Source organism: Staurois parvus, unplaced genomic scaffold (assembly GCF_062004578.1).
Source record: "Staurois parvus isolate SC_StPar_1 unplaced genomic scaffold, SC_StPar_1.0 ptg000287l, whole genome shotgun sequence".
In the NCBI taxonomy this organism is placed as follows: Eukaryota; Metazoa; Chordata; class Amphibia; order Anura; family Ranidae; genus Staurois; species Staurois parvus.
The window spans coordinates 8,093,551-8,106,255 of NW_028318083.1; the positions used below are offsets into that span (position 1 = coordinate 8,093,551).

At 40.4% G+C, this 12,705-nt stretch overlaps 1 protein-coding gene across 1 annotated transcript in view; it reads left to right on the plus strand.

The window, feature by feature from the left end:
* The window catches only part of LOC149458357 (enoyl-CoA delta isomerase 2-like), a 70,784-nt gene that overhangs the window by 8,504 nt on the left and 49,575 nt on the right, over window positions 1-12,705 (plus strand). The window contains exons 2-3 of the mRNA XM_089682208.1: window positions 5,900-5,978; window positions 6,699-6,869. Coding sequence (XP_089538334.1) covers window positions 5,937-5,978; window positions 6,699-6,869 — 213 coding nt within the window. The 5' untranslated portion in view covers window positions 5,900-5,936. The remainder of the gene's footprint in view (window positions 1-5,899; window positions 5,979-6,698; window positions 6,870-12,705) is intronic.

Below are 12,705 nucleotides of genomic sequence, written 5' to 3' on the forward strand. Positions count from 1 at the left end.
ATGGTAGGTGTATTGTAACACTGAGAGACAGAATAGCAACAAAAATTCAAAAGAAATACATGTCTAACAAATTATGCACTGATTTGCATGTTCATGAGGGAAATAAGTATTTGATCCCCTTAGTACTTTGTGGCAAATCCCTTGTTGGCAATCACAGAGGTCAGATGTTTCCTGTAGTTGGCCACCAGGTTTGCACATATTTCAGGAGGGATTTTGTCCTACTCCTCTTGGCAGATCCTCTCCAAGTCATTAGGTTTGGTGGCTGATGTTTGGCAACTCGAAATTTCAGCTCCCTTTCAATTGGATTAAGGTCTGGAGACTGGCTAGGCCACTGCAGGACCTTAATGTGCTTCTTCTTGAGCCACTCCTTTGTTGCCTTGGCTGTGTGTTTTGGGTCATTGTCATGCTGGAACACCCAGACACGACCCATTTTCAATGCCCTGGCTGAGGGAAAAAGGTTCTCACCCAAGATTTGATGGTACATTGCCCCGTCCATCATCCCATTGATGCGGTGCAGTTGTCCTGTCCCCTTAGCAGAAAAACACCCCCAAAGAAGTGGTCATTGTCACTACTGGTAGCATGAGGCGATACCTGGACCCTACAGAGGTTGCACAGGCAGTCCAACTCCTCCAGGATGGTACATCAATGCTTGCCATTGCCAGAAGGTTTTCTGTGTCTCCCAGTACAGTCTCAAGAGCATGAAGGAGATTTCAGGAGACAGGCAGTTACTCTAAGAGAGCTGGGCAGGGCCATAGAAGGTCCTTGACTCACCAGCAGGACTGGTATCTGCTCCTTTGTGCAAGGAGGAACAGGATGAGCACTGCCAGAGCCCTACAAAATGACCTCCGGCTGTCACGGCCTGGACTTGAACCTGGGACTTCTATTTTGTCATGCAGTAACTCTTCTCACTGAGCTACCTTGGATGCTGGACAACACTCTGCCTGATCTATTGGACAATCCTGCCTTGTGCCCTGTTTTCTGATGAACCTTGAACTCCTTGCTCCTCCCATGAACTTCCTCATAAAAGCCATGTCCATGCACTTCCTCCTTGTCAGATTATTGTGCCTTCCAGCCAATATCCCGCTCATCCTTACTGTTGCTGTCTATATCGTTTGTGACCGACCTTTTGCTTGTGACTGACTCCGCTTTTGTCTTATCCCTGAACTGTTCGATCCGCTATTGGTTTCCAGCTTGCCCTTTCCCTGGTGGGGTGATCCTGAGACTGCGACCTGGTATTCACACGCAGCCAAATCCATCTCCACCATTAGAAGCTCTGGTGAAGACCGGTGAATACTTAGACCCCGCACCTCAGGTGAGCCTGTGTCATTCCCAGGGTGACCTGCTGGTGTACCTATCCTGCTGGTTTCAGGTAAGCCTTACACTGCTGTAGCAATTGGTCTCTGAACCTGACCTCACACCGTGACACCAGCAGGCCACTGGTGTGAATGCCTCTGACAAAACAATCAGAAACAGACTTCATGAGGGTGGCTTGAGAGCCCAACGTCATGTAGTGGGCCCTGTGCTCACTGCCCTGCACCATAGAGCTCGATTGGCTTTTTCCATTGAACACTAGAATTGGTAGGTCTGCCACTGGTGCCCTGTGCTTTTCACAGATGAGAACAGGTTCACCCTGAGCACATGTGACAGACGTGAAAGGGTCTGGAAAAGCCGTGGAGAACGTTATGCTGCCTGTAACATCGTTCAACATGACTGTTTTGGTGGTGGGTCAGTGATGGTCTGGGAAGGCATATCCATGGAGGGAGGCACAGACCTTTATAGGCTAGACAATGGCACTCTGACTGCCATTCGGTATCGGGATGAAATCCTTGGACCCATTGCCAGACCCTATGCTGGTGCAGTGGGTCCTGGGTTTCTCCTGGTGCACGACAATGCCCGGCCTCATGTGGTGAGAGTATGCAGGCAGCTTCTGGAGGCTGAAGGAATTGACGTTGTCAGGCATGCATACAAGCACACGGGGGCCATACAAACTACTGAGTACCATTTTGAGTTGCTGCAATGAAATGTCAGCAAAATGGACTAGCCTGCTGAATAATTTTTTCACTTTGATTTTCAGGGTGTGTTTGAATTCAGTCCTCTGTAGGTTGATTATTTTCATTTCCATCAAATGATGGGGCATCCTTACGTTCCTAACACATTACCCGATCCATATCAGTATAGATATCCAGCATGATATTTTTCCACACTGAGATCTGATGAGTTTTCAAAGTGTCCCTTTAATTTTTTTGAGCTGTGTGTTTGTGTAAATATATACACAGTGCTCGGCATAAATGAGTACACCCCTTTTAAAAACTAAGATCAATATCTTATTGAACACAAGAACAATTTCCACAATTTTGACAAAACTGAGTTTGATAGAACATTTGTTTAGCTCACTGCATAAAGTAAGGTTAGTAATGTAACTCAGATTATAAAATCTTCAGTTTTAGTCAAATTAGTTGATGCAAAAATGAATATACCCCACAACAAACACTACTACATCTAGTATTTTGTATGGCCTACATGATTTGTAAGGGCAACACTAAGTCGTGGTACAAATGAGTTGGCAACATATTGCAACATCTATCTTTTTCCATTCTTCAGGAACAACCTCTTTTAGAGCCTAGATGCTGGATGAAGAGTGATGCTCAACTTGTCTCTTCAGAATTCCCCATAGGTGGTCCGAAGGTTCACCCTGTTCTTCTTCAGAAATGCAACAGTGGCCTTAGATGAGTGTTTTGGATCATTGTCATGTTGGAAAAGTGCATGACAACCAAGGCACGGAGTGAAAGTAACCTCTTCTCTTTTAATATAGAGTAGTACATCTGTGAATTCATGATCTCAACAATGAAACGCCGCTCCCTGACACCAGCAGCATTCATGCAGCCCCACAGAAGGACACTGCCACCACCATGTTTCACTGTAGGCACCATGCATTTTTCTTTGTACTCCTCACCTTTGTGACTCCATACAGTTTTGAAGCCATCAGTTCCAAAAACATTTATCTTGGTCTCATCACTCCAGAGTACAGAGTCCCCGTAGTCTTCTTTTTCGGCATGGGCCCTGGCAAATTCTAGGCTGTTTTTTTTGTGCATGGGATTTAGGAGAGGTTTCCTTCGTGGATGACACCCATGTATGCCATTCCTCTGCAGTTTATGCCGTATTGTGTCTAAGGAAATAATCACCCCAGTTTGGATTTCTCCTTCTTTAGCTAACTGCAGTGAACGTGCATAGTGATTTTCTTCAACCCTTCTCATCAGAAGACACTCTTGTCGAGGTGTTAACTTCCGTGGACAGCCTGGACGTCTCTGTGAGATGGTTGCAGTTCCATCTTTGTTAAATGTTTGTATCACTTTTGTTACAGTATTCTGACTGTAACAAATGTGATCTTCTTGTAGCCTTCACCTTTCCTGTGTAAAGAAATTAGTTTCTTTCTCCGACCTTGTAACATATCTCTTCCATGTGGTGCCATTGCCGACAGCATGAAATGGGAAGGGGTTTTCTTTAAGTAACGCCCTTTTATAATCAACGTTCTGCTGGACACCTGTTTAATGAATAATTAGACTCACCTGTTGTTGAAATCTTATTAATTAGGATTTTGTTAAATTTTAGCTTTGCTCCTAAGACTTTCTTTGGGGTGTATTCATTTTTGTGACATGGTCTTGAATGAATTTGTTAGAAAAAATACTTTTTTGTATGTGCAAATGAACAAATTCTATTTGCAATCAATGGTCGCATGTCTGGGAGTATTTTGAAGTATAGTCCCTTAGGAAATGTTGATACTGAAGGGAAAGTAATGGTTCTCTGACAAATCTGTGGGGGTGTACTCATTTATGTTGAGGTGTGTGTGTGTTATCTTTTTCTCTCATTTTATTATATATATATATATATATATATATATATATATATATATATATACATTAGAAGGCAGCAGATCTATACACATTTTTATTGTTCATCTGAAAGAAATTATCAGGTACTACTGACATTTATTATTATTTTTTTATATTACCTTTTTAATTCCAAAACTGATAATGGCACTTTTTTTCATTTTATACATTTATTTACTCAAACTACATTATATACATGAAGTCAGACAAAAAATCATTACAGGCTGAGAAATATTCCAACAGGGTCCGAAACAGTTTAGGCAACCAGATAAGACTGTGCCCCAGTTTACTCAAGACCAGACTTGTCCTGCACATTTGTGTGCATGTCTACACCAAACATTTGTTATGATCTTCCATACCATTCACCATGAAGCGCACGTTATCCCGTGCAATAGAAACTAAATGCTTTGTAACACTGGGGTCCTGGGATCAAATCCTGTTTAGGACGCTTTCTAAATGGAGTGTATATGTTCTCCTTGTGCTCATACAGGTTTCCTCCGAGTACTCTGATTTCCTCCCACACTTCAAAGACATGCTAGTAGGTTTGGCTCCTGTCTAAATTGGCCCTAGTATGTGTATGTAGACATTTGAAATAGGGACTTTAGGTTTTATGCGAAAGGTTGTCAATAGCCCCTGACTATCAGTCTTTAGCAGGCTGTTGAAGGTACGACGCATCGGGAAGATTGACTTCATCTCAGAAAAGACAACATACACACAGTAATAGGTGAAATCAATCTCTCAAGTTTATTAGCGGGAAGAAAATTAATATAACAGAAAAAGAAAGGTGGGGGGCACAGAGTATCAAAAAGCTGAGTTGTCAGTAATTGATTGGCTGAATACAAAAAGACAAACATTGACGTCAATTCTGAAAAGTGATGAGAAGCGGAGTTTCACTTTCCCAGGAATAAAAGTTTCTAAATTGTTTTAAAACACTTATCTACTACATACAATAGAATCTCGCTAGATACTTGTCAAGGCTATAAACATGACTTTCTCAGGCCTTGAAATCAGTTACAAGTATTAAACAGTTATTTTCCCATGGGACAGAAGTATTTGACTTTTAATTATATCATAACAGAAACAGGTGCTGTTAGTACAAAGAAATAATTGGATACTATCTCCTCTACCAAGGCTAAGCTAGAAGAAGAATATTGTGAGTACAGTTCTGTAACACATAACTGACACAGCATATTTTCATTAACTCATTCCGGGTATAATACAAAACAATTATTCAACATGTTAGTACAAAATATAAAATGGAGTGGGGGGGAAACAAAATGACAGACCTAAAAGACATACATTTCCCTTCAGTATGCTCCTTGGGGGCAGGCACTGATATGAATGTACAGTGCTGCCAACATTGTTAGGCCTGTTTCACACGGGCTTCAGCTTGTATAATAACAGTGTGAACAGCAAGCTTTTATAAAGCATCTGCAGAGCATTCAGCAAGCTTTTCTGAAGCTTTTAAAGTACCATTCAATTCCAGTATGTAAATGTTGTACACTGATCCTAATGGGAGTATTGATTGGCACTATAAGTAAAGCTGCTAGCAGGCTTTGTCACTTCTTGAAAGCCTGCTGAAGCCTACTAGCAGCTTGCCTAAAGTGGCATTCAACACTTCCATTAGGATCTGTGGTCAGCATTTACATACTGGAGATGAATGGTACTTTGAAAGCTTCAACAACGCTTGCTGAAAGCTCCGCAAATGCCTTGTCAAAGCTTGCTGTTCATACTGCTAATTATACAAACGGAAGCCTGTGTAAAACAGATCTTAGTGCTGTATAAATACCTGTAATATAGAATACATTTTCAAAATTAATTCAGAAATTCTAATTTCTAAATGTGTGTCGCTCACACATGCAGCATATCAGCGATATTCACACACTAGAGAAAGAGACTAAATAGATGTGTTGTCATTTCTGTTAAACATTACATTACAGATTCCTGCAAACTATGACCTGTGTTCAATGTCTTTGAAATCTGAGCTTTATCTCTTCTTTCATGTATTACAGGCTATTTCACAGTTATTGTCCCGATCACGCCAATAACATGCAATCCAACAATAAGCCTAAAGCTTCTATAAAAACCTTGGTAAGTTCATTTTTACTATTTTATGAAACCAAAACGTCTTGCACTCCTAAATTTTTTTTTTGTTTTGTGATTTAAAAAAAATATACTTTACATGCTAGTATTTGACGAAATTTGCAATATTATTAACATATGTTTGCTTATTTCACCATAAGCTGTAACACATAGGGGTCTATTAAAAAAAATAGCTGAGCAAAGGTTTTAAGCATTCACCTATACGCCTAGATGTGCCTAATATGTATATCTCCTATGGCCTTCAGCTCCATCTAGTGACTATAATGTGGTATTGCAGGAAAATACCTAATTTTGGATACTAGATTGAGCAAACAGTCACAGGAAATACTGTAAACACATTATGTACAATGAGTTTTATTAATGACAGCTGAGAAAATGTTTGAGACATTCATTCTGCACAAAGCAAGTATTGTTATAAATGTGCCATATGGAACCTGATTAGCTTTGCATCTATGGCACAGAACAGGATCATTCTATCCAGTCAAGGCTTCAGTACTGGGCAGGAAAAAGCCCCTTTCTGATTGTTCATACAAATCTTAAAACCGTATATAGTACAGATATGCATTGACCAGATGTCATTTTCTAATGCTTTTTTCCCCTCGAGCAGAAGTAAAGGAAATAAGTCATTTTTTTCTCTCTGATATAAAATCTGAAAAACAAAAACTGTTGCATTCATTCTGCAATATTACTATTTGTGCTCCATTGCAGGACAAGACACAGAAGGATGTCCATCTTTTACCAAATGAGGTATCTTCAGAAATTTCGAAAAATGCAAGAAACAGCCAATCAAAATATAAAAATATTCAAGTGTTCTATAAAGACAATATCACTACAATATTAATGAAGCGGCCAGAGAAAAAAAATGCATTAAGTATGGAGGTAATGTAACAGTGGCCTATTTTACTTCTACATTGGCTAAGTTATATTCCTCTTTCTTGTGATGTTTTTAGCATTTCATGCTGCAATTATTATAACATGAAACTGGAGACGAATACTTATCCTTAAAGGGTAACTCCACTTTTGTGGAAAATAAAATTGAGCAAAAAAAAATAAAAATGATATAGCACATACATTTGCGACACAAGCCATATTGTAATTGAATGCTATTAAGAATTACCTTTCCTTTTTAAATCTGCAGGGCTGTAAAATGCACAGCAATATGGCAACCTGGAGGCATTCTGTATACAAATTGTGTACAGAACGCCCCTCAGATGTCATTTCCTGTTGTGTGATTGGCTGATTTTGAGCATCCCCTGCAACAAAATTGTCATTTTTGGTGAGATACTCCCAAAGAAAAATCACATCTAAAGGGATGCAGGCCCTGCCACTTTCCTCATTAGAGTCCTGAAGATGCAGCAGCTGGTTGAGAATTATAAAGTCACTCTCCTACAGATTCACTCTGCACATGGACACAGACAAGCAAACAGGTATTCCTTCCGAATAAAAAAGGTAGGAATCTGCAACAAAATTTAACCATTTGCCTACCAGGTGCTTTTACCCCCTTCCTTCCCAGACCAATTTCCAGCTTTCAGCGCTCTCATATTTTGAATGAAAATTGCGCGGTTATGCAACACTGTACCCAAACTAAATTTTTATAATTTTTTTGAGACAAATAGAGCTTTGTTTTGGTGGTATTTGATGACCACTGGGTTTTTTATATTTTGCAAACCAAACTAAAAAAGACCCAAAATTTTAGGGGAAAAAAAAAAGTTTTTCTTCGTTTTTTTGCTATAAAGTTTTGTAAAGTAACTTTTCTCCTTCACTGATGAGGAGTCACTGATGGGCACTGTTAGGCGGCACTGATGGGCACTGTTAGGCGGCACTAATGGGCATTGATAGGCAGCACTGATGGGCACTGTTAGGTGGCACTGATTAACTGATGGGTTCTGATTGCCAGCACAGATGGGCACTATTGGCTGCACTGATGGGGCTACACTGATCACCAAGACACTGATGATCAGTGCCCTGATGATCAGTGTAGATGTCCCCCTGCAAAATGCCGCTTACTGGCTCTCCTCTCCTCATGAGCTGTCAGCGTGAGAAGAGGACTGCCAATAACCAGCGTTTCCTATTTACCCGATGATCAGCTGTGATTGGACACAGCTGGTTACATGGTAAAAGCAGCTGTGACTGGCCCGTTCCGTAGCCCTGTGATCAACTGTGTCCGAAGGACACAGCGATCAAAGATTGCATGAAGTGCCCCCGGAGGCACGGTTCTGGGAGAATGTCCATGGACGCCCTCCCAGACAGAACTAGCCGACCGCGCTGTAGCCATCTTTTGGCTATAGCACAGTCGGACCTGGTTAAGATCATTGCAATGTACATTGATCACCCAAAAGTGGAGTTACTCTTTACAGAAAAACTGACCCTTAGATACAAGCTGTCCTTTGAGGGATGTCCTTACCCCCTGAGTGCAGCTCACCTAATCCAATACTCACAGGGCCCTTTCACACTGATGCACTTTTGATGCATCCCAATGGACTTACAATAGAAGGCGACTTTTTGATGTGCTTTTAACCACTTGACCTCCAGAGGATTTACCCCCCTTAATGACATGGCCTCTTTTTGCTACTCGGCGCTGATAATTGCGCGGTCATGCAATGCTGCACCCAAACGAAATTTACGTCCTTTTTTTCACACAAATAGAGCTTTCTTTCGGTGGTATTTGATCACCTGTGCGCTTTTTATTTTTCAAGCTATAAACAAAAAAAGGCCAAAAAGTTTGAAGAAAAACAATATTTTTTACTTTCAGCTATAACAAATATATAGTAAACTCAAAGTTGGTTATAAATTTAGGACAAAATGTATTTTGCTCCATGTTTTTGGTAAAAAAAAATCCCAATAAGTGTATATTGACTGTTTTGTGTGGAAGTTATAGCGTCTTCAAACTATGGTATAAATACTGCAATTTACGCCATTTTTCTGCTATACAGCGCTGCGCTAGTTTAAACGGACAATTGTGCGGTCATGCAATACGGTACATAAATGAAGTTTACATCCTTTTTTTTTCCCCACAAATTGAGCTTTCTTTCGGTGGTATTTGATTTATTTATTTTTTGCGCTTCAAAAAAAGGCTGACAATTTTGAGGAAAAAAAAACAATATTTTGGACTTTTTGCTATAAAACATGTCCAGTAAAAAAAAAATGCAAAAATCAAATTTAGTCATAAATTTCTGCCAAAATGCATTCTGCGACATGTCTTTGGTAAAAAAAAATCCCAATATGTGTAAATTAATTGGTTTACGTGAAAGTTATAGCGTTTACAAATGGCGGGAAAGATACTGGAATTTTTAATTTTTATTTATACTAATAATGGCGCCAATCAGCGACTTTTGGCGGCAATCAGCGACATATGGCGGCGACCAGCGACTTATGGCAGGACTGCGGGACTGCGGCGCACATTTGACACTGGGGGGGGGAACTGACTTGGGGTCACTGACATCCCCAGTGACACCAATACAGTGATCAGTGAAAAAAAACCACTGAAACTGTACTGTCACTGTGGAGGAAGGGGTTAACATTTTTAGAATTTGCTGTGTAAGGGGAGTGTTTTACTAGGGGGCGGGGTGTGTACTGGACGGGGGGAGGGAGCTGATCGAGGGAGAGAAACTCTGCAGCTTCTCACAAGCTGTCAGAGAACTGACACAGAACAGGGCTGTGTGTAAACAATGCAGCCCTGCTCTGTGTCAGCGATCACCGTCAATCGCGGGAAAACGGCCGGTAAAAACCGGCCGTGATCCGTCGGCTGACACCCGCTGCTGACACCCGCGGGACAGGTCTCAGGTAGGGGGCCTCGCGCGTGCCCCCTACCTGTTTTAAAAAGTGCTTTTGCCTACGAGTGCCGCCCTGCCACCGTTTATATGCGGTGGCTGGGCGGCAAGTGGTTAAAAAAAAAAAACTGCACCAAAGATGCAGCATGCAGGAATTTTCAAAGCTCGACTCACCTGCAGTGTGAACAGTTACATAGGATTTTATGAGGAATAGTTTTCATGCACTTGTCCTGGAAAAGCCCAGCAAAAGTGCACCAGTGTGAAAGGGGTCATAAAGGATAACTGGTGCCAAATATACATTTGTCTTTTTTAAAGAGAAAAAGTTGGTAATGGGTATTTGTGAGAGCCTCTTAAATTGTTGTATTAATGCAGCCGCACTTCTCATGAATAGGTGTGTGCTCTGTTATTCGCTGTTGTTTTGTTTTTTCTTTTTTCTGTCAGAGCAGAAATGACACCTCAGGGTGTGTCAGCATAGACTGAACTGTATTAATTTTCTAATTAATTATAATAAATGTTCTGACTTGTGTTTTGAAATCTGAGTTTACTGAACATTCCCACCTGTTCCCAGGGCAAAATATTGTACATGATTTATCACAATCTTAAAGCGATATTAACCCCAAAAGCAAACATTTATTATATTGCAGCTTACCAATTCTTAGATGGGATGACTGCATTAGTTATCTTTTTTGGCTTTCTTTCCTTTAAGTTCACCTGGTGATCTAGCCAGTAAGTCTGTTGTTTTTCAACAGAACAAGCTGTCCTGCAGATGTAGTATTATGTATTATTATTATTATTATTATACAGGATTTATATAGCGCCAACAGTTTGCTCAGAGCTTTACAATATAAAGGGAGACAATACAGCAACAATACAGTTCAATACAAGTGGGTTAGGAGGGCCCTGCTCCTTGGAGCTTACAATCTAATAGGGAGGGGCTGGTAGTACAAAAGGAAGTAACTGTGGGGGATGGACTGGTAGGAGGAATAGAAGATTCCGTTATTAGCTAGCAGTTAGAATGTTGTGACAAGCTATTTACCACTGACAGGGGTGCTTACAATGATCAGCTTTTGTTAATTCATATAAACCTTTATCCCAAAAGAAAAACAAATGTTGCTGTAACTAAATTGTTAGTTTTTTAGTTTGTTAGTGTTTCTAAATCTGCTAGTCCATCTAACTCCCCTCCCCCAAGATTGACAATGTTGCTGTCCAAAGGTGCCCCCTGTGCTTCTTCATCCAGAGTGGGGGCACTCTAATACAGGAGGTGTGTTACTGGTCAGATTACTAGGTGAAAACAGAGGGAAAAAAAGCCTAAAAAGAGAAAACTAATGCAGCCAACACATTTAATGATTTGTAAGCTGCTATATATTTTTTGTTTTGGGTTTAATACCCCTTTAATGATCTATCTAAAAACAATCCTGGCAATTAACTAATCTTCCTGTAGAGGTTTGCGCTACCACAGTCATCTCCATAATCTTCTTAGTCCTGCTGGGGGTTTTGTGTGAGCAGCTTTTTCACTGCACACTGACCACAGGGGGTCACTTGCTTGGCACTGCTGCCTTGTATTTTTTAAATGAGTACAAGTCAGGGCAGAAATGACAATTCAGGGTGTGTGCAAGACTCAGCAGAGACTGTCCTGCATTCAATTTAAAATTTATATAATACAAATTCTGACTTGTGTTTGAAATCTGAGTTTACTGAATAACTTTTCCACCTGTTTAGAGGGGCCCATTATTGTACATAGTTTATCACAAATTATTAGCAGTGTTAAATAACAAAAGCAAACATTTATTATATTGCTGCTTACCAATTCTTAGATGTGATGGCTGCATTAGTTTTCTTTTTTAGGCTTTCTTTCCTCCACTTTCACCTGGTGATCCAGCCAATAAGTCTGTTGTTTTTCAACAGAACAAGCTGTCCTGAAGATGTAGCAGTTAGAATGTTGAGGCAAGCTATTTACCACTGACAGGGGTGCTTAAAATGATCAGCTTTTATTCATTCATATAAAACCTTTATTCCAAAAGAAAAACAACTGTTACTATAACTGTTTGTAACTGAAGTGTTAGCTTCAATTTGTTAGTGTATCTAAGTCTGCTAGTCCATCTAACACTCCCCTAACCTCAGACCGACAATGCTGCTGTTCAAATGTGCCCCCTGTGTTCCTTCTTCCAGAGTGGGAGCATTCTAATACAGGAGGTGTGTTACTGGCCAGATCACCAGGTGTGAACAGAGGGAAAAAGGCTAAAAAACAATGATTGCTAAGCTGCTATATATTACCTTTTAGTTTTGGGTTTAACATTGCTCTAATGATCCATATAAAAACAATACGGGCAAGTAACTGATCTTTCTGTGCTGGGAAAACCAGTTCAGGAAACTGTCTGGAGTGACATGTGCCACATTAACTAAGCAGATCGACTGGTTTAGGTCTGTCTGTGCACCCACGCCAGTTTCTATGGCAGTTTTTAGTATAGAAGACTGCAGCAGATCCCCGCCAGGTCAGAGCGGGAGTATAGGATGTGAGCTGCCTGCAGGAAATTTGCATCCCCTTTTGCTTGTAGGAGCAGAGCATGCCCAGCCCTCCTTCCTCCCACACTCTAGAACAGAGATTCTCAACCAGGGTTCCTCCAAAGGATCCTAGGGGTTCTTTGAGCAATGAGCACTGTTTACCTCTCAAACAAGTTCCCACTGACACCATTGATCTCTTTAGATATCTATAAGGGGGAAATTATTTACAATGACCATAAGTGTAAAGGGCATTCTTCCCACTGACCATCACACTAATGTATCATGAGTTGTAGATATAGTAATTGTTAGAATGGGTTCCTTGCAGGGTGGATAAAAATCAATGATTTTTTAAAAAAAATTTAAAAAAATTGGATTTTTTTTATTTAAATCGGATTTTTTTAAATAAAATGCTTTTTGAGGAAAATATATTACCATCCAAAGGT